The sequence below is a fragment of the Sorex araneus genome, chromosome 3 (genome assembly GCF_027595985.1).
Source record: "Sorex araneus isolate mSorAra2 chromosome 3, mSorAra2.pri, whole genome shotgun sequence".
Classification (NCBI taxonomy): domain Eukaryota; kingdom Metazoa; phylum Chordata; class Mammalia; order Eulipotyphla; family Soricidae; genus Sorex; species Sorex araneus.
In genome coordinates this window covers 46907864-46934811 of record NC_073304.1, presented here as the reverse complement: position 1 = coordinate 46934811, position 26948 = coordinate 46907864, and the positions used below count along the sequence as shown (strand labels likewise).

At 38.1% G+C, this 26948-nt stretch overlaps 1 protein-coding gene and 1 pseudogene across 4 annotated transcripts in view; both read right to left on the bottom strand.

Moving 5' to 3' along the window:
- Positions 1-3257: 3257 nt before the first annotated feature.
- Positions 3258-26948, bottom strand: part of FERMT2 (FERM domain containing kindlin 2) — an 89866-nt gene continuing 66175 nt past the window's right edge. For 2 of the 4 annotated variants that reach the window (XM_055130802.1, XM_055130800.1), the window contains 10 exons: positions 24920-25027; positions 19823-19957; positions 17614-17663; positions 16311-16435; positions 9809-9915; positions 9483-9704; positions 7346-7366; positions 6481-6605; positions 5924-6065; positions 3258-4526 (listed from right to left, as the gene is read on the bottom strand). In XM_055130802.1, coding sequence (XP_054986777.1) covers positions 4353-4526; positions 5924-6065; positions 6481-6605; positions 7346-7366; positions 9483-9704; positions 9809-9915; positions 16311-16435; positions 17614-17663; positions 19823-19957; positions 24920-25027 — 1209 coding nt within the window. In that variant the 3' untranslated portion in view covers positions 3258-4352. The remainder of the gene's footprint in view (positions 4527-5923; positions 6066-6480; positions 6606-7345; positions 7367-9482; positions 9705-9808; positions 9916-16310; positions 16436-17613; positions 17664-19822; positions 19958-24919; positions 25028-26948) is intronic. The other 2 variants (XM_055130804.1, XM_055130801.1) reach the window with 1 other exon arrangement.
- On the bottom strand, positions 24157-24382 carry LOC129403321 (small nuclear ribonucleoprotein G-like; annotated as a pseudogene).

The following is a 26948-nucleotide window of genomic DNA, read 5'->3' as shown; positions in this document are numbered from 1 at the left end:
GTTACATCTCGATAAAGCTTAAAACAAAAAAATGCAAGCTTACTTCTCTAGGTCTCTCCTTTTTAAGTTCAAGATTTTATACAAAATCATTTGTATCAAGGTTACTGATTAACTATACCACGAGCTTCCAGTAGGTGTCTAACCTGCTTGAACAAGAGAAACAAGTGTCAGAAGGGAGCTTTTTGGTTTCCTGTCCTCAGGGCCTTCGTGTCCATATAAAATTGAGCCACGAAGAGCAGGAACTAGTTTCTGAAGGAAGTCCTTGCCAGTAGTTTTTTCCCACGGACCTGTGATATCTCAGTACAGAAGATGCTACTAAGATAGTTCCTCAAATTTCATGGTTTGTTAATACTGCTGGACTGGAGTTCCACAAACTGCCCTGACACTGTAGCTGTGAGTGTAACTAGGCTACTTGGCTTGAGTCTCATCTATAAAGTCTGGGAAATAGAAAATTTAATGTATGTGAAAGTTCATAGCATGATTCTAAATGCAAATGGCATGCAAAAACTTCATTTCCTCCATATTTACAGCCTGTGTCAAGGCTGTAAGTTCAAATAATTCATTTCCATCATAACCAGTTATATTTTAACATTAAATTGTGTCCACAACCTTAGTACAAACCATGAGTGTGACTCAGTCCTTGAGAAAAAAAATTAGGGGTAATAAGACACACATGGTCTTATGGATAGTTGCTCTTCAATTTTAATGAAAGAGGGACTGGGAAGATAGCCCAGGGGTTCGGGATGCATTCTTTGAATGTGTAGCACCTCGGTTTAGTCCCCAGTACTGCAAGCTATACAGGCAGAGCTGGGTATAACTCCAGAGGTCCCCCAAGTACCTCTGAGATGGACTTGATGTTCCCAGTCACTGAAGCCCAACAAAGCACTGCAGCCTCAGGGTCTTTAAACATTGACCCATCTGGCAGATTGGACCAAGTATTTCTGCAGTGGCCCCCAGCTCTGCTTGGGAACAACCCCCCAACCCCCCAGTCCCATACCATCTGCTCAAAGAAAGGACCAAAGTAATGGTAGTTCAGAAGAGGAAATTCTTTATTTCAGGAAAGCTTAAAAGTATTTATGGAAGAAAAAAAAACACTTAAATTCAGTGTAAAAGTTGTAAAACGCTCGAAACATTAGATTTGGAAAGCTAGAAACTAGAGGATTCAGGGAAGACTATCTCCCTGACTTAAAAAATAACATGGAGATGGGCAGATGTAAAGTATGTGTGAAGACAGTGAGCAGCTCAGTTGGCAGAAATGTGTAAGACTATTGGGAAGTAAGATGAAAAGAAAGCTCAGAAGCAAACCATAGAGCAAGGGCCAGCACTTGACTGGGTACTTTGGTTTTACATTATATACAACTGGGAACCAGCAGTGCTAAATACTGGCCCTGCTGGCCAGGAGGATTGCCCCATAGCTGGAAGCCTGCTTCAGGAGCAGAGGGGAGAAGGCAGATGGAACAGATAAGGGATCACTAAGAAAATGATGGCTGGAAGAATCAGTTGGGATGAGAGATGTGTGCTGAAAGTAGATAATGGACCAAACATGATGACCTCTCAGTGTCTGTGTTGCAAGCCATAATGCCCAAAAGTAGAGAGAGAGTATGGGGAATATTGTCTGCCATGGAGGGAGAGGGAAGGTGGAAAGGGGGGTATACTGGGGATATTGGTGGTGGGGAATGTGCACTGATGGAGGGATGGATATTTGATCACTGTGTGACTGTAACCCAAACATGAAAGCTTGTAACTATCTCACAGTGATTCATCACTGTCACTGTCACTGTCATCCCATTGCTCATTGATTTGCTCGAGCGGGCACCAGTAACATCTCCATTGCGAGACTTGTTACTGTTCTTGACATATCAAATATGCCACGGGTAGCTTGCCAGGCTCTACCGTACGGGCAAGATACTCCCGGTAGCTTGCTGGGCTCTCCGAGAGGGGTGGAGGAATCGAACCCAGGTTGGCCACGTACAAGGCGAACGCCCTACCCACAGTGATTCATAAAATTAAAAAAAAAATACTGGCCCTGCTATGCTGGGGTTGAATTAATCTCAAAATCAGGGGAGGTGGGGAAGGGGGGTGGGATGTGTGCAGTGAGGTGAACCAACAAAGAAAGAAAAACAGCAACAAACATTTTTGTGTAAAGGCAACGACACTACTATAATGGACTCCAGCATGATAGTCCAAATGTAGTTTAAAGCTTTTAACAAATGCTATACAAGGTGATGGCCTGGACTTAAGCTGATGAAAAGGAATCTATTATCAAAAATATTTTTTAATGGAAGGAACTCTTAAATTTTGAAGCAGGGCTCACAGTGAACTGGTCTAGCGTATGAAGAAAAGCCATGGTGAATGAGATCCAAAATTGGCTTTAGGCCACTGCCTCCTTGAGGGCATAGGATAAAGACCTGAGTTCAGGTGATGCTGAAACAGTGACATCAGACACGAGGTTGCATGAAGGAAAAAAATCAACAGAAATAAACATCAGGATTAAATGCAAGAGGTAAACGAGAAAGTCCAGGATTGAAGTTTTGAGACTGACAGATATGACAGCAGTAACAAGAAGGAACAAAATCTATTATTAATGTGTGGTCAAACCGAGGGCTATTTTGCTGTTAAAATACATTCTGCCTATGCCAACAATATCTATTCATCAGTCATATTTTTATTTAGAACAATGATTCTGACAATCATTGAGTTTTGAGTTGTTTTAAGTACAGAAGGCCCTTGATTTATGACAGAATTCTCTGACTATATGATTGATATGTGTAAGCAACACATGTAGAAGAAATTATACTTCATTTTGATCTTTTCCCTGGCTAAAGATGTATCATCCTCTAGTGATGCTAGCCATGGTCATGAATTCCAGCCACCATTTCCAATCACGAACACTGATACACTCTGTACAGTTTTTCAGCACAGTATTAGGTTATATGAGCGATTCCCTTTATTCAAAAACATGCTTTGTGTAAGATTACATAAGAGTTCTCAATATACTTATGGTAATTGGCCAGGCTAAACTGATGTTCAGTAATTTTCTACCTTCAAATTAATTTTTCACATGAAATTGGGCTTAATCAGGAGTAATTCTGTCACAGTAATCTATGTTAGGAGAAATGAGAGCTTCTCAAAATAAAACACTATCTGGTGATACATAGCAAGTTATAATAAAATAAGATATAGGCAAAACATTTCCCAAAGTTCATTTCTACGAAGTCAATACTAAACAGTAAAAACAAGAAATACAAAAAGAAGCATTAAATAAAAGATTTTGTTTTTATTTAAAATAAAATGCATTTATACAGACTTTAAACCATGGATTATTTGACAATACTGGTAATCCACCCCTCCCTGGCACCCTTTTGGGCTTTTTGTGAGCTAGGAATTTTCAGACTAGCACCAATGCAGATTGTAGTAGCGCAACAGACTAGAACACTGCCAGTCCAGGAGTTAAGATTTAAAGGCGTTGTGGCAAATCATGACTGTAATGAAGTCATTCTTAATTTAGCAGATATTAAAACTGCACATTATATACTTAAAGGCATTAATTAATGCAGAGATGCTACATCTAAGCCATTTGCTAGTTGTGAGTAGTTTTTAAAAAACTGTACAATTTTATAAAATTTGTGTTTGTACATTAGTTACACAAAATGCATACTTCATAGACCTTTACTTCATATTGTAATGCAAAAGTTGCATATTTTAGGCAGACAGTGAATATGCTGGTGAATACTAAAAGTGTTGTAATACAATATGGTGTAAAAATTAAAACAAAAGACAATATACATACATGCTTATTCTAGGACAATAACATAAACCAAGAATAACAGACTAATAGTATTTTCCTTCAAAGTTAAACAATGACATTATTAAATATCAGGCATCTTCTGCAGGCCTGATTTATATGGGATGGGAGAACCAAATGGCAACCAAAAATAGGATTAATTTTAAACACAGGTCAAATTAAACATACGTTAAAACACATGCATTAAACATGATAAATAGAATTCATATAGTTTAAGCCCTGGATCGCTTTAAAATAGATGGCTTTAGTTTCGTACAGTTTGGCTAGCTTAAATCAGTGATGTTTTTGTTCCTGGCTTGCCCACTACTTGTTTTCAATTTATGGCCCTAAGGAATGTGTGCCATATTTAAGTCCATATATTATATCATGATAGCAGATTAATAGTAGTGCTTGTTAGTGCACATATTAACTGGTCTGGTAAGGCAGAAAAGTTTTCATGATAAAATGATAAATTTCAAGCTTACTTTTATTAAGCAGCATATAACAAACAGCTTTTAAAAGTTAAATATTCTTATGGCCATGGAGTTTTATTACACATTTTTTGTATTCACACCCAACCACTGGTAAGTTTGTAGAACATCTCTTCATCTAAACTTTCATTTTGGTCTTTTGCACGCGTTGAGAGAAATATGTAGCCCCCGATGAATTCATGAACCACTTTGCAATCTACTTCAGTACAAATGAAGGACAATCGTACTTCATCTGCAAACTCTACGGTGACCTGGAACAAAGACAGAATTCTCAGTCCCAGTAAAACTGCCCATGAGTTGTTAAATCATCCACTCTTTAAATTCTAACCTAGTAATGCTTTCAATTCCAAGAGAATAAGAAAAGTTTCCTTTTTAGTTTTCCTGTTCTGAAATGCAAGACAGAATGCAAGGGGTTTAGGTCATTAAGTTCCCAAATTATCTGTTATTTCAATTAATGAGAATGAATGTCTCTCCTTAAGTCCTGGGAGAAAACCTACTTCCTGTGACATTCTGAACCTTTAAGTATCATTACAGTATCACAATTGAATTCTTCAGAATACAGGATTCTAAAATTGTAGGAACTGATATATCAAACCAAATAATCCTAAAACAAGAGACTTAGTAGTGAGACTGTTCATTTAAATAGAGGCTGGAGGCAGGGTGATAGAAAGCTACAGATGCATTTGATAGAATATTACTAAATGTGTGGTCATAGGTCAAGAAGGCCCTTACACCTCTCCATTTTGTTTTAGGCTTGGGGAGTCAGCTACATGCAAGGCAAGTGTCTTAATCCCTGCACTGTCTCTCTGGCCCAGGCCTCAAATTAAATTTTTTAATCCTGTTTGCCAAGTAGATAATGTATTTCATTGGGCTGTGGTGATGTTTAGAAACAAGGACAAATGTAAAACACCCAATGTCATAACTGTCTCAGAGCAGTCATTCACATTCAATCAACAGCTGTTATTATGTGTTGATGAGACTTTTTCCATTATAGGAATTTGGCCTTAAAATCAAGCAATATTCTAAGCATCCAGATCATTATATTTTTAGAATTTTAGTGACTGGGCTAGTTACAAATTACACAAGTTTAGGGAACTGGATAGTTCAGCAGTAAGGTACGTGACTTGCACGTGGCTGACCTGGGCTCAATCCTTAGCACCCCATATGGGGCCTAAAGCCAAAATACACAAATTTAAGTGAGAAATGAATGGACAAGCACTTTTCTATATATAAAGTACTGGTATAGGGCCCAGAGATCTAACTCCATGGTAGAATGCATGCTTTGGTTGTATGAAGCTCTGGGTTTGAATCTAAGCACCAATACACACACACACAAAAAAAAAAATTACAGAAAAAATATAGAAGGTACAATCTCTCAAAATGTATATAGATCTTTTCAAATTATCTTTTTGTGGGGGTGATGAGCCACACCTGGCAATATTCAGGGCTTATTCCTGGCTCTACACTCAAGAATGACTCCTGGCAGTGCTCAGGCCACCATATGGAATACTGGGAATCAAACCCAGTTTAGCCTTGTGCAAGGCAAGCACCCTGCCTGTTGTAGTATTGCCTTAGCTCCAATCTTTTCAGTTCTTAGTTAACTTGTTTTTAGCAGGGTTATATTCAAGCAACATTGTGATGGGCTTACCATTTTTATTTCCCAATTTACATTCCACTGTTTCATGTTACTGAAGCGCCAAGTTTTAACTGCATCGCCTGTGCTGGCATCCATCCTAATCAGTCGGTTGTATGCAATCCCAATAAGCTCTTCTTTTTTGCCTCCTTGGAACCTGTAACATTAAAGATTAATGCTTAAAGACATTTTAGGAGTGGAGAGACATGCTGGCCTTTTTGTACACTGTCAGATGGTTTAGAATTTTTTTTTTCTTTTTGGGTCACACCCAGCAATGCCCAGAGGTTACTCTTGGCATTGCTCAGAGGACCATATGGGATGCTGGGAATCGAACCCAGGTCAACTGCGTGCAAAGCAAATGCCCTACCTGCTGTACTATCGCTCCAGCCCTATGGTTTACATTTTTTTTAATCTAAACTTATTAGTATAGAAATTATATCCCAAAATTTAAATTTACTGTGAATGAGCTTCAGTTGAAAGGCAGATAGCTTTAATTTTTAATTACATGTACAAGATTAAATAAAAAGGCACAGATTAAGGTATAAACTTAAGTGACAGGCAGAACCACGTACCTTGCAATAAAGTGTGTGATGCCGAATTCTGGTAACGATTGCCAAGCTTGAATAAACCTCATCTTGGCTTCAATTAGACTCATCTGAGCTACATTTTGATGGGCCTCCAAAATTCTTGCTGATATCTGAACATAATTAAACATCATCTTTACTATTACTTGGTAGGTGAAATGAATACAAAAGACTTTAACAGTTTATGTCCTGTGCACAAATGCAGATCACGTATTACCACCATGTTGGAAGTAGAAAATATCTGAAGCTGTATTTGGAAAAATTTAAATTTCAATATGTGATGCTCTTTTTCTGAAAGAGCTACTCTGGTATACTTGACCAACCAGGTGGGCAATGCAGTGTGGAAGGTCCAAGGATATGTTATTACTCAGGCCCTGTGGCACCAAGGACTGAATTCAGGTTGGGCACTATCCTCTGGCCCTATATATCATAGTCTCCTAATTTCAATTTTCATATCAAGAAATAAATAGTGCTATTAGGAGCACTGGGGGACAACCTGGGGGTATATTTCAAGCATACAAAGGTGATGCTGCTACTCTAAAATGGCATATTCTAATTCTCACATGATGAATTTTTAATTCAGTAGTATGATATAAATCAGCATGAATACCTGGAATATAATTTTCTAGCAGTAATATTTCTTATCTTTAAAACGTACTTGGAATGATTTCTTTGAAAGACTTTAAAGAATTTAAATAAATATAAATTCATTTTAATTTATAATATACTCTTCTGGGAAGTATTCCCACATGGAGTAGAAGGGCAGAAGGAAATTAATCCATAAAGGGGATGATGGTTAACGTTTTAAGGTTTAAGTATTTTTCCCTTTTTTTCATAAATATAAAGAACTTACCAAATCTCTTATATAGCCTGGCTGTAGATGGCAATGCGAGGAAAGAAAAAGGAAGCAGAAAAAAAAGCAATCAGAAAAAATGGCAATGAAGCAAAGAAAAGTTGCGGTAACCTGCAAACCAAAATTCTAGCCAAAAACCATGCAAAAAACCACTTTAGATGGAAATCAAGCAAAGTAAATGCAAGCATGGAAATGAAAATGAGGAAGCAGCAATTACTTTCTATACTGAAAAACACTCCATGAATTTAGATGGTTAAGTGTTACTAGAATTAAGAGTAGACATTTATAAGGAGAAAATAAGAGCAAATACCACTCCCCACCTCTGTACCCACTATTACTAGTTAGGGTAAAGTATATTATTTTAGTAAAAAAATCAAAATTAATATCTTAAGGCTTTTATATCTTTTCACACTCGGCAGATAATATGACCCATGCACTGCTTTTCAGAAATGCTGAAGGCATAAAATAAGTGACCATACTGTTTATTTATACAAGGAAAAGCAGTTACCATCTGTTTTTTGCATCCTTTTTCCTGGAAAGGAAAATAAAAAGATGCCATACACTACACTAGGAATGTTGGCTATAAAAATAGTTTATTACAATTTGAAATAACAAGGATAAAAGAAAACTTTTGTTTAGAATGTAAAAACCCACTTTAAAATATACTCATAACATGGTAGAACTAAAATAGATAATTTAAAGCTATGTTGATGGACCCACAAAAAAACATGACCTTAATTCCCGATAGGGATAGGTAGCCCTCCGTACCCATGGCCTGACTCCCAAAAGCCATTCGATTAATAATTACTAAGCACCTTGTCCAATGATTAACACAACATCTGACACAACAGCAACTAAACCTTTACCTAACAGCACCTCAAACTCAAAAGTATCTGCAGCTGACAATTTAGGGATAGAAAACTACTTTTAAAGATGAAAACCACAATTTTAAAGGCTTCTGAGAAAATAATACGTATCTTTGGGAACTAAACCAACATTTGGCAGCCTTCATTATTATAAATCTTTTAAGATTCCCCTCTTCCCCCCAGTACCAGTATGGTAAAATAGCTAAGATTTGAGCATATTCATTAAACTAAGAATAAAAAAATGAAATTAGTACTTGATTCACTTTCCCTTTTTAACTTATAATCTACATTCCACAGCTCCCCAGGGCCACATTTCCTCCATTCCGTACTACTCCCACGTCATAGGACTGTGGGATAAACACTTTTCCACGTAGCTTACACAACATCTAACTAAAACTTAAAACACTTGGCGACGAAAATTTCTCAACATTTCTGGCTAAGTTATCTTATACCCACATGATAAACATATTTAAGGTTAAGTTTAAGAGTTTGGGGTAATTCTCTGAGTCTTTGCAGTGTATTTTAAAGTTATTTCTCCACAAAGATAAAAATGAAACCAGATAATAATGAAATATTTATTTTAAAGTTCTTAAGTGCTCCCTCCTCAAACTGAAGCTTTTCCTTTTATGGCATGATGTTTGGTGTAGAGAGTACTGGGGGCTATCCCAAGCGCAATTCCCTTCCAAAGGACCTTTTATGTTGTACTGAAGAAGCATTTTCCTAAAGAGCAATCCTTTTATGGCATTACTATCCACGGAGGGAATTCTAAACAGAGTGAACCAAAAGCAGTGAATTTCAATGAAAACTGACACTAACTTTGTCTTAACTAATACTCAGAAAAGACAAGTTTCAAAAAGTAAACTATTTATATCCTTGTAAAATTTATTTCCAAAACTAAAAAACTCAATTTTAACATTCAAGATTTTGTTGGAAAATGCTGCCTGAGCTTAAATAAATGTGATTAAAAAGTAGAATAAAACTATGAATTAAGGAATATGTTCAATTTTCTGAAGGAATATATTTAATAGAATGTTTCAACAGAGTGATTATAAGTGTTCTAGAATAAATATGCTCCCTATCATTCCACAACTATCCTACTAAAACATATTTTTTAAAAATGTTAAAGACCTATTATACTGACAGGAGGCTGTTAACTTCATAATGGATTGTTAGACTAAAAAATTACCAGTTTAAGACAATTTCTAAGAGGCCAAAGTAATTTAGTACTTACATAAGCAGAAAACAGTAAATGAAGTGAAATGAGTAAGTACCTGTTTGTTTTTATACTTTTTTAGATACCGAGGGGACACCAAACATTCAGGATTTATATCCGTTGTGATCTGCTCTGGTATTAACTGAGGATCTGGGTTTAAATGCTGCATCTTCAGAAAGGAAAGAATATTCTGAACTTCTAAATTATATGAGCTGTCCGCCATAGTCTTGCCTTTGGAGGCTAATCTGCAGGCTGCCATCCAGTGTGCGTACTGTTTTTCCTGTTGAAAAGGAATACTGAGGTAAGAAAAGTAGCATACCTTATGTCTTGTGTGTAAAAATACAGGAATCAAAGAAAAGGTATACTTTAAAATGGAGAACTTACATTGTCACAACGAAGCCAGATTTCATTCATGCCTTCAGCAACAGGAATCAGGAGCTTAATGTTAAATTTTTGGCCTGAAATGTTTACATCTGGGGTAACTTCACATCCTGTATTAAAAAAATTATAAATGTATATATGTCTAATACTTGTACAAAGTTACTCCTAAGAAATCCTGTAAATGCATGTAATCCTCAACTTATGGCTCCGTAACATTGAATTTTCCTGTTAAGATTGTCATAAATCTGAAATACTTTTCGTGTTGTAAATTAGAGAATAATTTCTGTCCAGTACTTTTAGAGAATGGAACATTTTATCTACCATGCAGAAGGAACAACTTTAAGCTTCTCTGATCTTAAAACACAAAATTCCTTCAACTTTTTTTCTTTTGTTATTGCCACTGAAATCTCTTGGATTTGTATTTCATGGAGGCCACTATCTCCTATGGAGGTTTATCAACCTTTATCTTTTTTATTTTTTCTTTTTGGGCTACACCTGGTGATGCTCAGGGGTTACTCTTGTTTCTACACTCAGGAATTATTTCTGGCAGTGCTCTGCGGGACCATATGGGATGCCAGGGACAGAACCCGGGTCAGCTATGTGCAAAGCAAACACCCTACCTGCTGGACTATTGCTCCTTTATTTTATTTTTCAAAAAGTTTTGCCTTAACTTTCATCATACCTCATTTCCATAATCTCCTTATACTGGTTTTTGTTGTTTTATTTTTAAGCTCCTTTCCTATAATCTGATTGTCTCTCTCTTAAATATGGGTTCTTTAGGGTCATGTCCTTAGTTTTCTCATATAATGATATATTTACATGATCTCTGGTGACTACTGTGTCAGCATGGGGCTCTAATGTTATCCAGCAGTCTTCAGTTTATTTCTAATATAAAACATTCAAAATTAAAACCAGGTTAGTATCTGTCAGAGGCAGGTGGGGGGTGCAGGAGAGAAACTGGGGACATTAGTGGTGGGAAATGTACACTGGTGAAACCCAGTGATGAACAATTTTGTAACTGTATTTCAGTATAGAAAGATTTTTTTTCTTAAAAATCACTTTTCTCTGCAGTATCAGTTTATGTACATTCCCATCTGTATCACCCCACTTCACAACTGTACACAATGCTAGTCCCTTCTATAATTCTTAGCCTATTAACTGGACTCCCTCAGTATGTATTCAATTCACACTTCTTTCTCCATTCATTTTGATAATCTTAATTTGGATAATTACTGTTGCAGAAGTTTCCTAATATTATTCCAAAATATTTCTCTGTCTTATAGTCCACGGAACGTCAAAAGACCACATGGCCACCCACTATGAGATAGTCAGACTTCTTTGTCAAAACCCTGAATGAAAGGTTTGAGTCTCTTCGTGTTTTTGGAGTGAGCAGATACCACTGGGCTATACTAGCACTCGACAGAGACTAATGGAGACGTTACTGGCACCTGCTCAAGCAAATCGAAGATCAACGGGATGACAAGTGATCTTATAGTCAGTATATGACAGAGAGTGATGTAGAGTCTCTTGCCCGCATGCCTGGCTGTCTTCCCCGGGGCCCCTTGGAGCGAATGGGCTCCAGCTTCCCTCCCCACCCCTAGCAGAGCTCCCAGTGGCCGAAGACCACCAGAACCTAGCCACAGCCATGCTCAAGGCCCCTCTCCACACATTCGGACGAGCCTCGTGCATGAAGGTACCTGCAGAGGAACCCAGGTGTGTATAATCCCATCAACGGCCAACATCCAGAGACTTAAAAGCAAGCTCCCAGAAGATATCTTATAACCTACTTCTCCCTCTGGGAGAAACCAGCAAGCTACTGAGAGTTTCCTGCCCACATGGGAGAGCCTCGAAAGCTTCCCATGGTGTATCCATATGCCAAAGCCAGTAACAAGCTGGATCTCATTCTCCTGACCCTGAAAGAGCCTCCAATGTGGCATCATTGGGAAGGCCGAGTATAGAGAGGCTTCTAAAGTCTCAGGGATAGGACGAATGGAGAGGTTACTGAGACCGCTCAAGAAATTCGACGATCAATGGGATTTCGTGATTTTCGTGATTCGTGATGACAGAGCCAATCATTTTCATGGTAACAATCTTTCAGTGACACTTCAGTGTCATTGATTTTAAAAACAATCTCTGTACTATTTTTACCCTCTAATTTCTGCCGAGAATTAGATTTTTTGTGCTATTCTTTCTTGTGCTTGTAAGACTGATATTCAAGAAACTATCACCTTTCCTTAAATTCTACATCTCAGCAGCACAAAATTTCTGGTTGCTGATTTCTGTACACTAATCTCTGTCTAGAAAACTTTTTCAGCAACTTTCCACTTTGGGATTTTAAATTTAACCTTATTTATGCTATTAAGCCCGTTACTTCTCTCTATCATCACTTAGCGCCTTCTTTTGACATTAAAGGTTTTTTTTTTTTAATTTATTTTAGCCACATCTACTCCTGGCTCTGTGTTCCAGTGTTGCTTCCAGCAGTGCGCTCAGGGGACCATTTGGAGCCAGGGATCAAACTTTGGTCAGAGGCATGCAAAGCGAATACCATTACCCCTCTGTCCCTACCTGTCATTTATTTATTTTTTAAGTAAAACAACTTTTTGAAGAAAGATACTAAAGAGAATGTAGGAAGGAAGGGGGAGTGGGCAGGAAGATGAAAGGACAAAAAGTAAAAAGGGTCCTAAAGAGGGACTTGACATTTCCCATGGTGGCATGCCATAAAAGAGAGATTACATACCTATAGCTGGAGTGCACCCAATCCCTGAGTAAAGTGCACCATTAATGCTACTATTTTTTTAAGTATTGCGTGAATTGTAACTTTATCCCCCTAATATGCTAAGAGCATTTTGAGGCATAGAACTGTAATTTTTTTCTTGCTCATGTTTCTTGATACATAGCAAAATTTGTATGCTAGGTTTTCAATTAGTAATTTTTTCAGAACTCTGAAATTTACATTTTTGTTTTGTGCAGAGTCTCCTGCCCCTGGCTGTCTTCACGGGGCCCCTTGGGGGGGGGCAGGTTGAGTTTCCCTCCCAACTCCAAGCAGAGCCCTGGCAGCCGACCTCTGGAACCCAGCCACAACCATGCTCAAGGCCAATCTCCACACACTTGGATGAACCTCATACATGAAGGAACCGGCAGAAGGAACCCAGGGCTGAGATCTCCAAGCCTACTCGGATTGGGACTGGGTCTCCTCCACCCAAATCCCCCATTTTCCAGTAGTTAGGCAGTCACACCCACAGACTGCCTCCGGCAGCCTTGTAATCCCATGAAGAGCCAACATCCAGAGACTAGACAGCCAAGCTCCCGGAAGTTGCTGCGCGACATCTTATAGCCTAGTTCTCCCTCTCAGAGAACCTGGCAAGCTCCCTATGGCATATGCAATATGCCAAAAACAGTAACAATGATGGGTCTCATTCCCGTGACCCTGAAAGATCCTCCAATGCAGCACCATTGGGAAGGACGAGTAAAGAGAGACTGCTAAAATCTCAGGGTTAGGATGAATGGAGACATTACTGGCACCCATTCGAGCAAACCGATGAACAATGGGATGATAGTGATAGTGATACTGTTTTGTTTTATAACTTAGGGTGTCATATATGGTATAGGGAATAGAACCAGGGTTGACTCTGTGCAGGCAAGTGCCCTACTAACTTTAATATTGTCCCAGCCTGAATTTTAAATCTTTTAAGAGTTCAGAGAGAATCTGATCCAAGGATGACATTGATATCCACATAAGCTATTTTTCAAAAACAATGGAGCTTGTTCAGTGGCAGAGCAGAACTGAGCCACTTGATAGGTTGGCTAGCCTTAGCTTTCCAGTGCACTATGCTAGGAAAATGCTCCTTTGGGAGGACTTCAGAGGGGTAGGATAAGGTCTTGACAGCTCTGCCACATAGGGAGGTTATGACGTAAAAGAGACTGAGAAGACAGGAACTAGAATATAAGTCTCAAGTCTGGATCATCTAAATTGGTCTCAGGCAACTATGAAAATACACAGGAATGCTATAATGAAATAATAATACAGGTCTTTGAAACTGAACTTGTGACTTATAGAGAAAGACAGTGAACCTAATTAAAACTTTAGAACAAATTTCAGAAAATTTCCATACATGAAAATAACAGGACATAGGATTTTCTTTTTCACACTGTGTAGAAAGAAACAGTTCAGATGATTACTTGGCAGAAGGAAGACAAGGTGGAATTTGGACAAAATATACTTAAAGAGCACTGCTTTAGACCTGGTCAGTACAGTGGGTAGGAAGCTTGCCTTCCATCCCTGGCATCCCATATGGTCCCCTGAAACTCATGAGGAGTGATCCCTGAGTTCAGCCAGCTGTGCTACCCCCTCCTGCTCCCAAAAAAGCAACGTAATTTACATTAGTACCAAAAAGATTAAGAATACAGACCATAGAAGACATTCCTGTATTTGTGTACTCAGTATTTTTAATTCATTATAAACTCATATTGCTTTACATATGTAATAATAAATTGTATGAAAAATGTACCCTTCTCGGAGAGCCCAGCAGAGCCTGGCAAGCTACCATGGTGTATTTGATATATAATTACTCAACAAATAATTACTCAACAAGTCTCACAGTGGAGACATTATACTGGTGCCCGCTCAAGCAAACCGATGAGCAACAGGATAACAGAGACAGTGATGAAAAGTGTAACCCAAAAGAGAGACATAGGTCAAAGATTTGGAAAGCATGCCTTATATGTGTAAGACCCTGAAATCAATCTCCAGCACTTCATCGACTCCAAGCACTGCTGGAAAGAAGACTCCTCCAAAATAAAAGAGAGGGAACACTGAATGCTAATTTTCCTTAGAACTGGCCTGTGAAGGGAATTACCATCCTTGCTACAATTAAGAAAGTAGGAAACCAGTAACGTACTTCTGTAGTTGTAGTTTCAAAAATTGGAAGTAGTTCATGCGTTTCTCTATACTGCTGCCCAATCCTTTACTTGGCAATTCAAGTCTATGTGAATCTAAATCTCTTTGGGGAAAGTGATTTCTCAGTAAAGGAACATAAAACAGGAAGAAAATATATCTGACATCTTCCACCAGGCATACTGATTACCAAGAGTATAAAGTTCACAGTTAGAGAGTATTCTCAGGGGTGCAGTTTCTTAGAAGGATCTAGAAAATCCCCAGCGCTATCTAAACTGGAATTGAGCCAGGCAGTTTTATGAATCGTGTCATTACAAGTGGCAGGCTCATCAAAAATCTGCAGTATCAGCTAACAGTCTTGCAGTGATGACCTCCAACTGCAGATGAACTTAATCAACCTGGAGAGAAAATTATCCTACCACATGACAGAGTGCATCAATTGGATGAAAGATGAAGGGACAGTGTCAAGAACCCATAGAATTCGTGAGGGACGCTGACACTGGTGATGGGTTGGAAGATGGAGCATTGTATGCCTAAAACATTATAATTAACAGCTTTGTAAATCATGGTGCCTACATCAGAACATTAAACAATAACTTTTTTAAAGGATCCTGCAGAAAATGTCATGAAAGTGAGACAGGATTTGGAGCTCTACTGACCTGCATGGTAAAAAAAGGAGTCAGATTCAGCCCAGCTACAGGAAGCTAGCGTGCCACAGTGAACAACAGTGAGCAGGATAAGGTCTAGCACTATACCAGCCCCTGGTTCTAGACAGCTTGGAATATTCTAGGACTATCACAGGAGCTTAGTTGAGTCAGTTATGCTAAATGTGATAAAAAAATGTACCGAGAAAGGGGTACTGGTAAGGATGACAAACTTATAAGGCACAGCAGGTACCAGCTACCTCAATCCTGAGTTGGAAAACCAAGAGAATGGGGACTTGATACAAACTGTCAGCAGTGAAGGTCAGGAAGAGAAGTATACTGATGAAGAAGGAAAGACAAAAACCTGGGAGCATGGACAGCGAAACAGTATAGAGCGTGTCTTGCCTTGCATTCAGCCAACCCTACATTGATTTCCAGCACCACAGATGATTCCCTGAGTGCTGCCTAAGGCCTAACAGCCCTGCAAGGAGAACTACACCACGGATAAAGAGGAAACAATATGAAACAGACAAGCAAATGGCTCTTGCAAAACAAGGAAAAAATCACACTGCCAAAATAAAAAATCTACTTAGTAACAAGCAAGAAAAGAAAACTGCATACTTCAAGTATAGGTCATTACCCAAAGATTACAAGAAAGTATCTTCATGGAATTGAATGAGCAAACTTGTGGAAGAACTAAGATAAAAAATATTTTCCTAAGATCCCACTATCAACGGTATTTTTTTTATTTTTATTTATTTTTTTTTTTTGCTTTTTGGGTCACACCCAGCGATGCTCAGGGGTTACTCCTGGCTCTGCACTCAGGAATTACTCCTGGCGGTGCTTGGGGGACCATATGGGATGCCGGGGATCGAACCCGGGTCGGCCGTGTGCAAGGCAAACGCCCTACCCGCTGTGCTATCGCTCCGGCCCCCTATCAACGGTATTCATTGACAGTTTTCCTTACCTCGGAGGTTCATTTGATGAGCTGGAGTGCCACTGGATTCTTCTTTGCTCTTGTAACAAGAAATCGATGTATCTTTAAAGGTACACCAATATTGTTTGTAACCTTTTAGAGTCAGCTTTTTTGGCCTATGTGTCAAATAGAAATTAAAAAAAAAAACAGCTTTGTAAATGCTGTATTTTAACAGCAACATTACAACATAAAAGGCCTGAGGTATATTTTACATATACTGATTCAATTCCTCTGGCAGCGTGTTACAGTCATTGTCACCTTTACAGGATTTGTTCCTTCTTTTTCACTCTACTCAGGGAAACCTCATATGGTGTGCCTCTTGTGAGTAGAAGAAAAAGGCAGCAGGGCCTACACTAGTATTTCTGTCAGTTGTAGCTATCTCTATCATTAGCTGGTCACATGGAAAGGATAGGAAAAGAATGTTGAAGGAAATGTGAAAAACTGGAGAGTTCCTGGGTCCCCTAATTCCCTGCAAGGCTAGCTTTGAACGTTCTCTAAATAAGCAAGTTTACCTGACATGACCCAAGTGAGATAAGTTAGCCATCTCACTAGGGATGTATTTCAACAATGACTTAAGCTTGCTATTCCAACAGGAAGAAAACAGGGAAGTCATAAAAAATAACAGACAAGGAAAAATAAAAGTAGGTTAAAACAATGTATAAAAGGAGAAAAGGGGGTGGAAGTTTAGGCAGCAAGCATGTGGCATCATGCTCTTAGAAATGTTACATATGCGAGCGGTTATGGGATTAGCTGTTAATAGTTTATTCAAAAAATGGCCTTATGCTTACATTCTCTATCATCTCCTTTTCTCTTTCTCCTATTCCTAATGTCTAGCTCTTTTGATTCTGTGAACTATGACTACACTGACTTTAAAAGTGTAGATATGTAAACTGGAGCCTTATTATGAAAGACCCCAAGCACAAATGAATTCAACAGAATCTGGGTTTCTGAACACCAAGTAATCTCTGTCAGTAATAGCATTATGTACTTTCACCTAGAGGATGCTTTGTACTGACAGGCCACTGTATATTTCAGATCTACATGATGCAACTTAGGTTACACAATCTTCTTTTCTCCCTCCCTTAAGAAAAATGTTTTATCAGATAAAACAACTTAATAAGTACTATGATTTTAATCTGGTGAAGATGGTTATTTTCCCTTGTATAATTTAATGTTTGTCTAATTTGTGTTTCAGCATACATTTCATAGTAATAAAAATAAATTTCAATAATGTGATCATGACTGTAAAAACTGACATTTATGATTCATAATATTCAGTATTTCTTGTACTTACTTGAAAACTTTAATATAGTCAGCAAGTTCAGGAATGGAAGTGATGTCACCCTAGGAAAGAATTAAATTAAGAATGTTTTTTCTTGAACTTTAAAACCCTCATAGGTCAAAATTACATATTACAAGCATTTAAAAAGTATAGGCATAATATATAATACAAAACTTTTTTGTTGTTGTTTTATTCTTTTTTGCTTTTTGGGTCACACCCAGCAATGCACAGGGGTAACTCCTGGCTCTGCACTTGGGAATTACTCCTGGCGGTGCTCAGGGGACCATATGGGATGCTGGGAATTGAACCTGGGTCAGCCGCGCGCAAGGCAAATGCCCTACCCGCTGTGCTATCGCTCCAGCCCTTGTTGTTTTGGGGTTACCCATGGCTCTGAACTCAAGAATCATTCCTGCAAAGGGCCCAGAGGGATGCTGAGGATCAAATCCAGGCAAGGTAAATGCCCTACCCACTGTACTACTGCTCTAGCCGCTAAAACAACAATTTTAAATGCATAAAAAACCTAATAAAATGATAGTAAAACTGCAATTTATACATCCAAAACTGCCTGTAGAAGCAAGAATGTGGCTCCAGTGGTGGAGCACATGCCGTATATGTGTGAGGACTAGGAATCCTCCACGTGGTGGCTCTGGTATCTCCAAGCACAATGTAAATCATAAAAGTCTTAATTCCTGGGGCTGGAGTGATAACACAGCGGGTAGGGCGTTTGCCTTGCACCTGTCAACCCGGGTTTGAATCCCAGCATCCCATATGGTCCCCTGAGCACCGCCAGGGGTGGTTCCTGAGTGCGCAGCCAGGAGTAACCTCTGTGCATTGCCAGGTGTGACCCAAAAAGCAAAAAAAAAAAAAAAAAAGTCTTAATTAAAGTCTTAATTCCTAAGCTTTAAAACAAAACTTAACATTTGAAAATTGTCCTGAGACTAATTTTTTGTTTTACTTTTTTCTTTTTTTTTTGGGGGGGGGTGCAGAGTGGCAAACCCATCTATGCTCAAGGAACTATATGCAGTGCTGGGGATTAAACCCACAATTGTTACTTGCAAGGCAATAGCCTTATATACTGTAGGATAACATTGGATTTGTCCTTTCAGCCTTGCCATAGGGAACTTAGTTTACCTTAGAGCAATGGCCTTTCCGTATGGACACAGGAAGACAGTTAAATATTATGCTTTATAACTTGGGAGCTGATTGACTCCAATAATATTTACTCCTGGGCATCTGCTTTCTCGACTCAGTTGCCCTTAGTTCCTAGCACCCCAAAAGCATGATCCCGACGAGGGACGGAATGGATCCAGGGCAGCTGTGAGCTACCCTGGCATCAAAATGGGCCAGGACAAAGTGCCACAGTACTCAACTATAAGTTGAGAACATGGTCATAGACAAATGCTGTCATGATCCAAAAAGACTACTTAAATACATTAAAAAGACCACTTAAATAGTTGTAGTAAATCTACTTCAAATATTTCTAGCAATGTCATTCTGTATGAGCATAGTAAGAGATGTACCAAACTTAAAATTTGCTTCTTTCTGAGGACATCTCACTATATTTTCTAGACCACAGTCCTCAGGTCAGGTTAGTCTTCCTAACCCCAGCAGGGACCTAGTCTCGTCCTTACTTTTGGATCATGACAGCATTTGTCTATGACCATGTTCTCAACTTATAGTTGAGTATTGTGGCGCTTTGGTCTGGCCCATTTAGATGCCAGGGTAGCTCACAGCTTGCCCTGGGTCCATTCTGTCCCTCGTCGGGACCATGCTTTTGGGGTGCTAGGAACTAAGGGCAACTGAGTCGAGAAAGCAGATGCCCAGGAATAAATATTATTGGAGTCAATCAGCTCCCAAGTTACAAAGCACAATATTAACTGTCTTCCTGTGTCCATACAGAAAGGCCATTGCTCTAAGGTAAACTAAGATCCCTGTGGCAAGGCTGAAAGGACAAACCCATGTTATCCTACAATATACTATCTCTCTTACCCCTTCTCTTAAGAGTATAGGCGGCATATCAGAACATTTATCTTCATCATGTAGGAAGTTTTACGAACTAGAACAATAATACTTTAGTGACTGTCCTTGAACTTCTGCAAAATGGACATCTTAATTCTCTAAAGCATTATTTCTCTACATTCCCAAACACTTCAGGAGAAACCAAATTCAAAAAAAGGGCAACCATCAATGGAAAACTAAAACAGTAGGTAAAGACATTTACCAAAATTGTTGATGTTTTACCCCCTTCCAAAGTAATCTCCAGGTCTGAAAGAGCAGCATCAACTTCATCGACTTCCTTGTCACTGTTGTTCAAATGATTTTCGGATGTCATGATTGACAGTTTATTAATATGATACTGAAACCAAAAACAGCATTTAAATGATTGTTCCAACTTTAAAATGAATGCTTTTTAATTACCCAAGTTGATAAGACAGAATGCAGGAATTGGAAATGACAAGAATAATAGAGGACATTGGATCATGAAATTAGCTCCTGAAACTAATGTCTTAACCAGATAATAAAAATAATTATCGTGGCGTTGGAGAGATAATACAGCAGTAGTGCTGCCTTGCATGTGGCGGACCTGCATCAATCCCCAGCATCCAATATGGTCACCTGAGCCAACCAAGAACGTCCCTTGGGTACTGCCGGTCTATCCATTAGCCAAAATAGTAATAATAATAACAACCCTGTGCATACAGAGTTTGGGAGATTCCTGAACACAGAGTTTATGCACCTTCTGCTAAGATCAAAACAAGCCGAGTTTTTTCTTCTTTTTCTAATGCAATACTCCCTATATCAAGAACAGGGTCTAGTACCAACAAGTATTGAAATAAAAGAGTATGTATTAACACTGGCTACCAAATATTACTCTCATTACCGAGAAACGGAAAGACCGCTATTCATTTTTAAGTTGAGAGGTAAAACTACTTTTTCCCCATCTTCAATTCAGTGCTAAAGTCATGAGATGATGTTTACATAAGAATAATAGTCTATATTATGCATATGTGTGAATAAACACACAGATGAATAAACACACACACACATACACATTGTGTGTGATAACTACTTTGATGTGTAGAGAAACACCTTTGGGTACAGAATAACAAAGCATAATTTTAAGTATACTAAGCTGAATAACTTAGAACAAATGCTAACCATTAGCTTTTGATGCTAAACTTTAGATTTTATATATAGCAACACAGATTTTAAATCACTTATTTAAATAAATATTCAACAAATATTTTTGAGGGTAATTATAATGTTCTTATCTAATATTTAGTGAATCATGACTGGTCCCTGGCTATACTTTCAACTTTCAGCTATGCTGAAATGAGACCCATATAGACATAGAAACATAAAAAAATACAGATTTTTCAGGTTCAATCCTAAATTTTGACTGAGCAAATCTGGGTATGCATTTTTACTAAATACCACAGGTGGTTCTGAAGCAGAAAGTGCCATTGATTACACGAAGGAACCCTAGTTAGGAATGGAACTACTCATAATATCCAGGTTTGCTTTCAAAGGTGCATGAGACCAATTTACTATAACAATACATAGCTGTACCTAAATGCTTTAAAAACAGTGTTACTACTGAATTTATCTTTTCATCCATAGTTCCTTACTTGAATTACTTTGAATAACTACTTATACCTACAGTAAACTGATTTCACACAAGGAATCAGAGGCCCCAAGTTCAACAAGTTGGTAAGCCATATATGAAATAAAACATATAAACCTCTCCTTGGAAAGGAGAGGTTCTCTTCTCTAGTTCTAGATGGCTCCCTAGATACTCTGAGTTGGTTTTTGAGAAGGCTTCAGTAACTTAGGTGATCTGTGATCAAAAAGTCTTACTAATTTTGGATTTTAAAATGGTCCAAGAGATCTGGGCTTGGGACCTTCAGTCTACACAAATAAAACTGTGGATTCTGAGTTTTCTAAAGCACAGAAATGAAATAGTTGCTGTAAAACAAATGGAAGAATGCTGCAGAATCATCCCATGTCTGTGAAAAGACAACTTAGTATCAACTCCTTCAGCACCTACTACAAGTGCAAGGCACTGTTAAGTATCCATCTTAACAGGTTTTTAAAATTTTCTTTAAAAAAATATATATACACACATATTAAATACTACATAATAAAACCTACCTATGTATTTTATTCTATGTATTTTAATGTATATTATGATGTAACTAGCAAGGGACAAGTTAAATGAGTCCCTATTTTAAACAAGAAAGATGTAGGGTAGAAAGTCATGAAGGACTATCAAAAACACTGTCATCCCGTTGCTCATCGATTTGCTCGAGTAGGCACCAGTAAACTCTCCACTGTGAAACTTGTTACTGTTTTTGGCATATTAAATATGCCACAAGTAGCTTGCCAGGTTCTGCCGTGCGGGCGAGATACTCTTGGTAGCTTGCCGGGCTCTCTGAGAGGGACAGAGGATCGAACCTGGGTTGGCTGCATGCAAGGCAAATGCCCTACCTGCTGTGCTACAGTAAAAAAAAAAAAAAAAAAAAAAATTAACCCAGGGAAGTCAATAAGATCTATAGTAAATCTGAACTAGTTTGATTTTTTGTTTCATTTTTTAAATTTTAAATCCCAGATTAAGAATTACTGATGTGATACAGTTAAGTGAAAAAAAAAACTATTAAATTCACAGGAAAAAACCACACGTATCTTTCCAAGTAAAGTTCAAAGAGCAACAAAGGCAAAGCCCTGACATGTATTTAACATGTTTAAAGAATAGCAAGTAGTCCAGGGGGAGTTAAAACAGAAGAAAATAGAAGAAAAATTAGTAGGAAGGAAAAAACAGAGAGGTAAATGGATAAAAGCTTATAATGAGACACATCATATTCAATACAGATGATAACCTATAGATTTGTGACATTGCTCAAGAGATGAACTGGATTAAGAGAGACCTTAGTGGAGTCCCAAATGGCATTGAATTCTACACAGAGTAAAATGAAAAACTGTAAGTGAAATTCTCAAACCTAAAATTTAGAAGTATTACACTTATTCTATTTCTCTTTAGACTGGAGTGATAGCACAGCAGCTAGAGCGTTTGCCTTGCACTCCGCCGACCAGGGTTCGATTCCTCCGTCCCTCTTAGAGAGCCCAGTAAGCTACCAAGAGTATCCCGCCCGCATGGCAGAGCCTGGCAAGCTACCCGTGGTATATTCGATATGCCAAAAACAGTAACAACAAGTCTCACAATGGAGATGTTATGGTGCCCGCTTAAGCAAATCAATGAACAACAGGATGACAGTGCTACAAAAACAAAATACTCCTCCATAATTCAATTAAAGAAAATCTTCAGATAGTCTGAAGGTTGATAAAGTCCCTGCAAAATAATCGATTAAATTACTTCCTCTATCATCAAAGATTTCCATGTCTGAGCTTTGTTTAAGTGAACTTCTCTCATCAACATACACCTGAGCTTTTTTTTTTTTTAATTTTCATTGGAAAATCTCTCTGGGTGCTTCAGCATACTTGGAAGATAGGTGAACTAATTCTGTTGTGTTACAAAGCCCAACGTGCTTACTCTCGGCCAGATGCTAACGGTTGGCTTCAACTGCATCCCTCAGGGATCCTCTACGCTTACTCAGAGGGGTATCATTTGAATTCAGTTCCATCCCCAACTGTAGCCAGTCCTGCTTCCCCAAAGCAAATCAACACCAAAATGTGGAGAGGCAGCCATGGGGCCACCAGACAGGACAGGAAGTGAGTTCCAGGGACCTGAGCTAGTAAGGACAGAAGAGAGAAGGCAAGATGCTTAGAAGATGGCAATGCAGCAGTGAAGAGGCACACAGCAAGAAGTGAGGAGCCCAGAGAATGCAGAAACCCTGAGACGTGAGGCCCTGGGGCCATGGCACAGAGAGAGATACCTGAGGTGAATGAAGGCCTAAGGGAAATGCAACCCAGAGACAGTAGAGGCAGATGGATGAAAGGGGAAACTGAGAACCAGAAGACTGAGATATGGAGAAGAAACATGAAGGTGATGAGAATCTGGAGCCCCTAGGAATGAGAAATGAAGGGAGAATGACTGGGTTTACTGGACACGTTCCAAGTAGTGTAATTTTTGTATTCTAAGGAAAATGAGACCAAGTTGTGAAAGCTTTTCATAACTGAATGTCAATTTTGTACTTCTCTTATTTGAAGAACATTAATTTTATCAGGGTTTAGATGAAACCAGAATTCCACCACAATCTTAGAACACTCAGCTATCTGAAATGTAAGGATAATCTAGTTATTAGACCTTACGTGTCTTGATGAATGCAAATTTGTTACACCCTAAAGTTATTTTATCAGAATGGGCTAGCTGAAACGAAGTGGACACTTAACAAATGTCAGTACAATTTTGAAGTCATAAGTGTGTAAGAATCACATTGGGGATAAAAAGCTTTTTAAGGAAATAAAATGTTAACTGTATTTTTTAATATAAAGAAATTTTAACAAAACATTCAAGAAAATGTATATAACCCAATTTTATATCACTATAAAGATGAAATGATGGGAACTTGTTAAATTCTTTAACTTCTGAGCAATCAATCACTGTCTATACTCTTGCTCCAAGGCTTCTAACATGCTATTTCTTTATATTGGCACCACTGCTATATTATCGGTTGCCATCTTCACACATTCATCCACCACAAGATTCATAAAGGGATCAAATCCTTGCAGTATTCCTTAGACATGTCTGCTATCACCATTCAGTTTCAACAATAACTTTTTGTGCATAGACTTTTTTCAGTTCTAAGGGGCAAGCTTTGTTCATAATGTCTACTCAGTGGGCTCAAAGATGCCTTTTATTTTTTCTTTTTGCATCACACCCAGAGATGCTCTGGGGTTACTCCTGGTTCTGCACTCAGGAATTACTCCTGGCGGTGCTTGGGGGACCATATGGATACTGGGAATCAAACCTGGGTCAGCCTCGTGCAAGGCAAATGCCCTACCTGCTGGACTATCGCTCCAGCTCTCAAAGATGCCTTTAAAACAAAGTTCTTAACTGCTTCTTAAATATTATGAAGCTATGTTCCCAGCTATCTTGGAAGTATGAATTTACAGATTTTATTTCAAGAGGAAACGAAGCGATTTAAGCTGATTTGAACTAATTTAAGCTAATCTGAGAATGGGAGTGGAATTTTTCTCCTACAGGATACAGAAATGTAATTATAAAGTATTCCACTAAACTTAGGTGACACAAAATAACACTATATCAACATGCTACTGGAATTATTGACCTCTTTAATATTTAAAAATAATTTTCTACTCTTTCCCCCCAAAAATTCCCATTATTGATACTTCCCACTACCTGCAAAGCTGCGAACATCATCATTTCTTCTTCTGTGCATTCGATTTCTTCTAGAAGAATAGCCCATTTGGCCTGCTCGTAAAGCTGATTGATTCTGATTGCATCATACTGCAAAAGAGACACAATTAGTTGCGATGTATCATGCTGAGCATTAAAATGTTTGAGAAATTAAAATATTCACCTTAAATAAACATACTTTTTCTTAGATTTTTATTTTCTATAAAATACTGAGTAATAAAGATACCCACAATATTATCAATATATACCAATATGGAAGTTTTCATTTTAAGTAACATAAAATATGGCAAAGTCATATTAAAACTTAAATATTCTGTATATATTTTCCAAGGAGGTGAATCCCAACTTGAAGTCACTAATGTAAGAAAGAACTGCATATCAGGATTGTTACTATAACCAGTCACACTAAAATGTCATACGAAGTTATTAGGGGCAACATCTTGCTCACTGTGAACAGCTATATCAGACCCAGTGTTCAGGCTCATAGAAACAGTTATGTGAAGAATCCAACAGAGGGGCTGGAGCAATAGCACAGTGGGTAGGGCATTTGCCTTGCACGTGGCTGACCCAGGTTCGATTTCCAGAATCCCATATGGTCCCCTTAGCACCGCCAGGGGTAATTTCTGAGTGTAGAACCAACAGTAACCCCTGAGCATCACTGGGTGTAACCCAAAGAGCAAAAACAAAAAAGAATCCAACAGAGAAACCATATGCTGTGGAAAATACTTAAAAGTTACTGAATTATCTGGTCTTATTAATAAAAATCATATTCTTAATACTATTTTAGAATATTATGGTACAGTGCCTTCCCAGCAAATGTAATTATGTCCCCCAAAACAGTGTTAGTATAATGCAGTATGGCCAGAAAGAGATTTCAATGATTTTTTGAATAGTTCTACTATATGCACTTTACTAATTAGTTATTTACTAATCATTTATCATTTACTAATTACAATTATTTCAATGCTAATTATTCATATATGTGTATAGATTCATATTTATGTATATGTATTCACATATATGTACATGTATATATTTAGAAAATGATTAATTTCTATTCAAGGGGAGAGAAGAGGAAAAGTGCCCTAAAATTCCATATAAAGAAGTTTAAATAATTTCCTGATCAAGATCAGTGTCAATAATACTTTCACCACCACTAACATGAGATGGGCATTTTCCCCAGCCTTTGAAAGAAAGTGAAGTGGAAAAAAATTACTAGATGTCTTTAGTGGGAAAGTAGGCATTCTTCAGCAATCCATCTTTCCTGGTTATCTGATTACATGAAAATCACTGTATCTTTTATTCTCTCTGAGGTACCTACAACTGTAAATGGTAAATTGCTCATACCAATATAATTCATATAGGTTCTCAGCTATCTGTCACTGTCATCCCATTGCTCATCGATTTGCTTGAGCGGGCACCAGTAACGTCTCCATTTTGAGACTTGTAGCTACTGTTTTTGGCATACTGAATATTCCATGGGTAGCTTGCCAGGCTCTGCATGAGGGTGAAATACTCTTGGTAGCTTGCCGGGCTCTCTGAGAGGGATGGAGGAATCGAACCTGGGTCGGCCATGTGCAAGGCAAAGACCCTACCACTGTGCTATCACTCCAGCCCCATTCTTAGCCATATATTCACAAATGTATTTTCCTAATGAAAGTTAAATTTACTTAATATCCCCACTAGGGTGGAAGCCAGTATTTTTATTTACTTCTAAGTTCATTTTGACAGTTTTTTACTGAATATATATGTGTGTATATATATATATATACATATATATATATGGTTTTTTGAATCCCCTTATGAGCTAGTCATTACATCTGACTGGTTATTTCATTCATCAGTTAATAATTAAATATAATTGCTGGCACTACACTCTATAAATTGTGTGATAGATTTTAAACTTCATCCTTAGTGCTATTTTCTCCAAACAGTAAATATTCCCTAGTTTTCAGCCTCTAGTGACAGTAAATATTAAATATTAAAGAGATATTTGAAACCAGATTTTTCA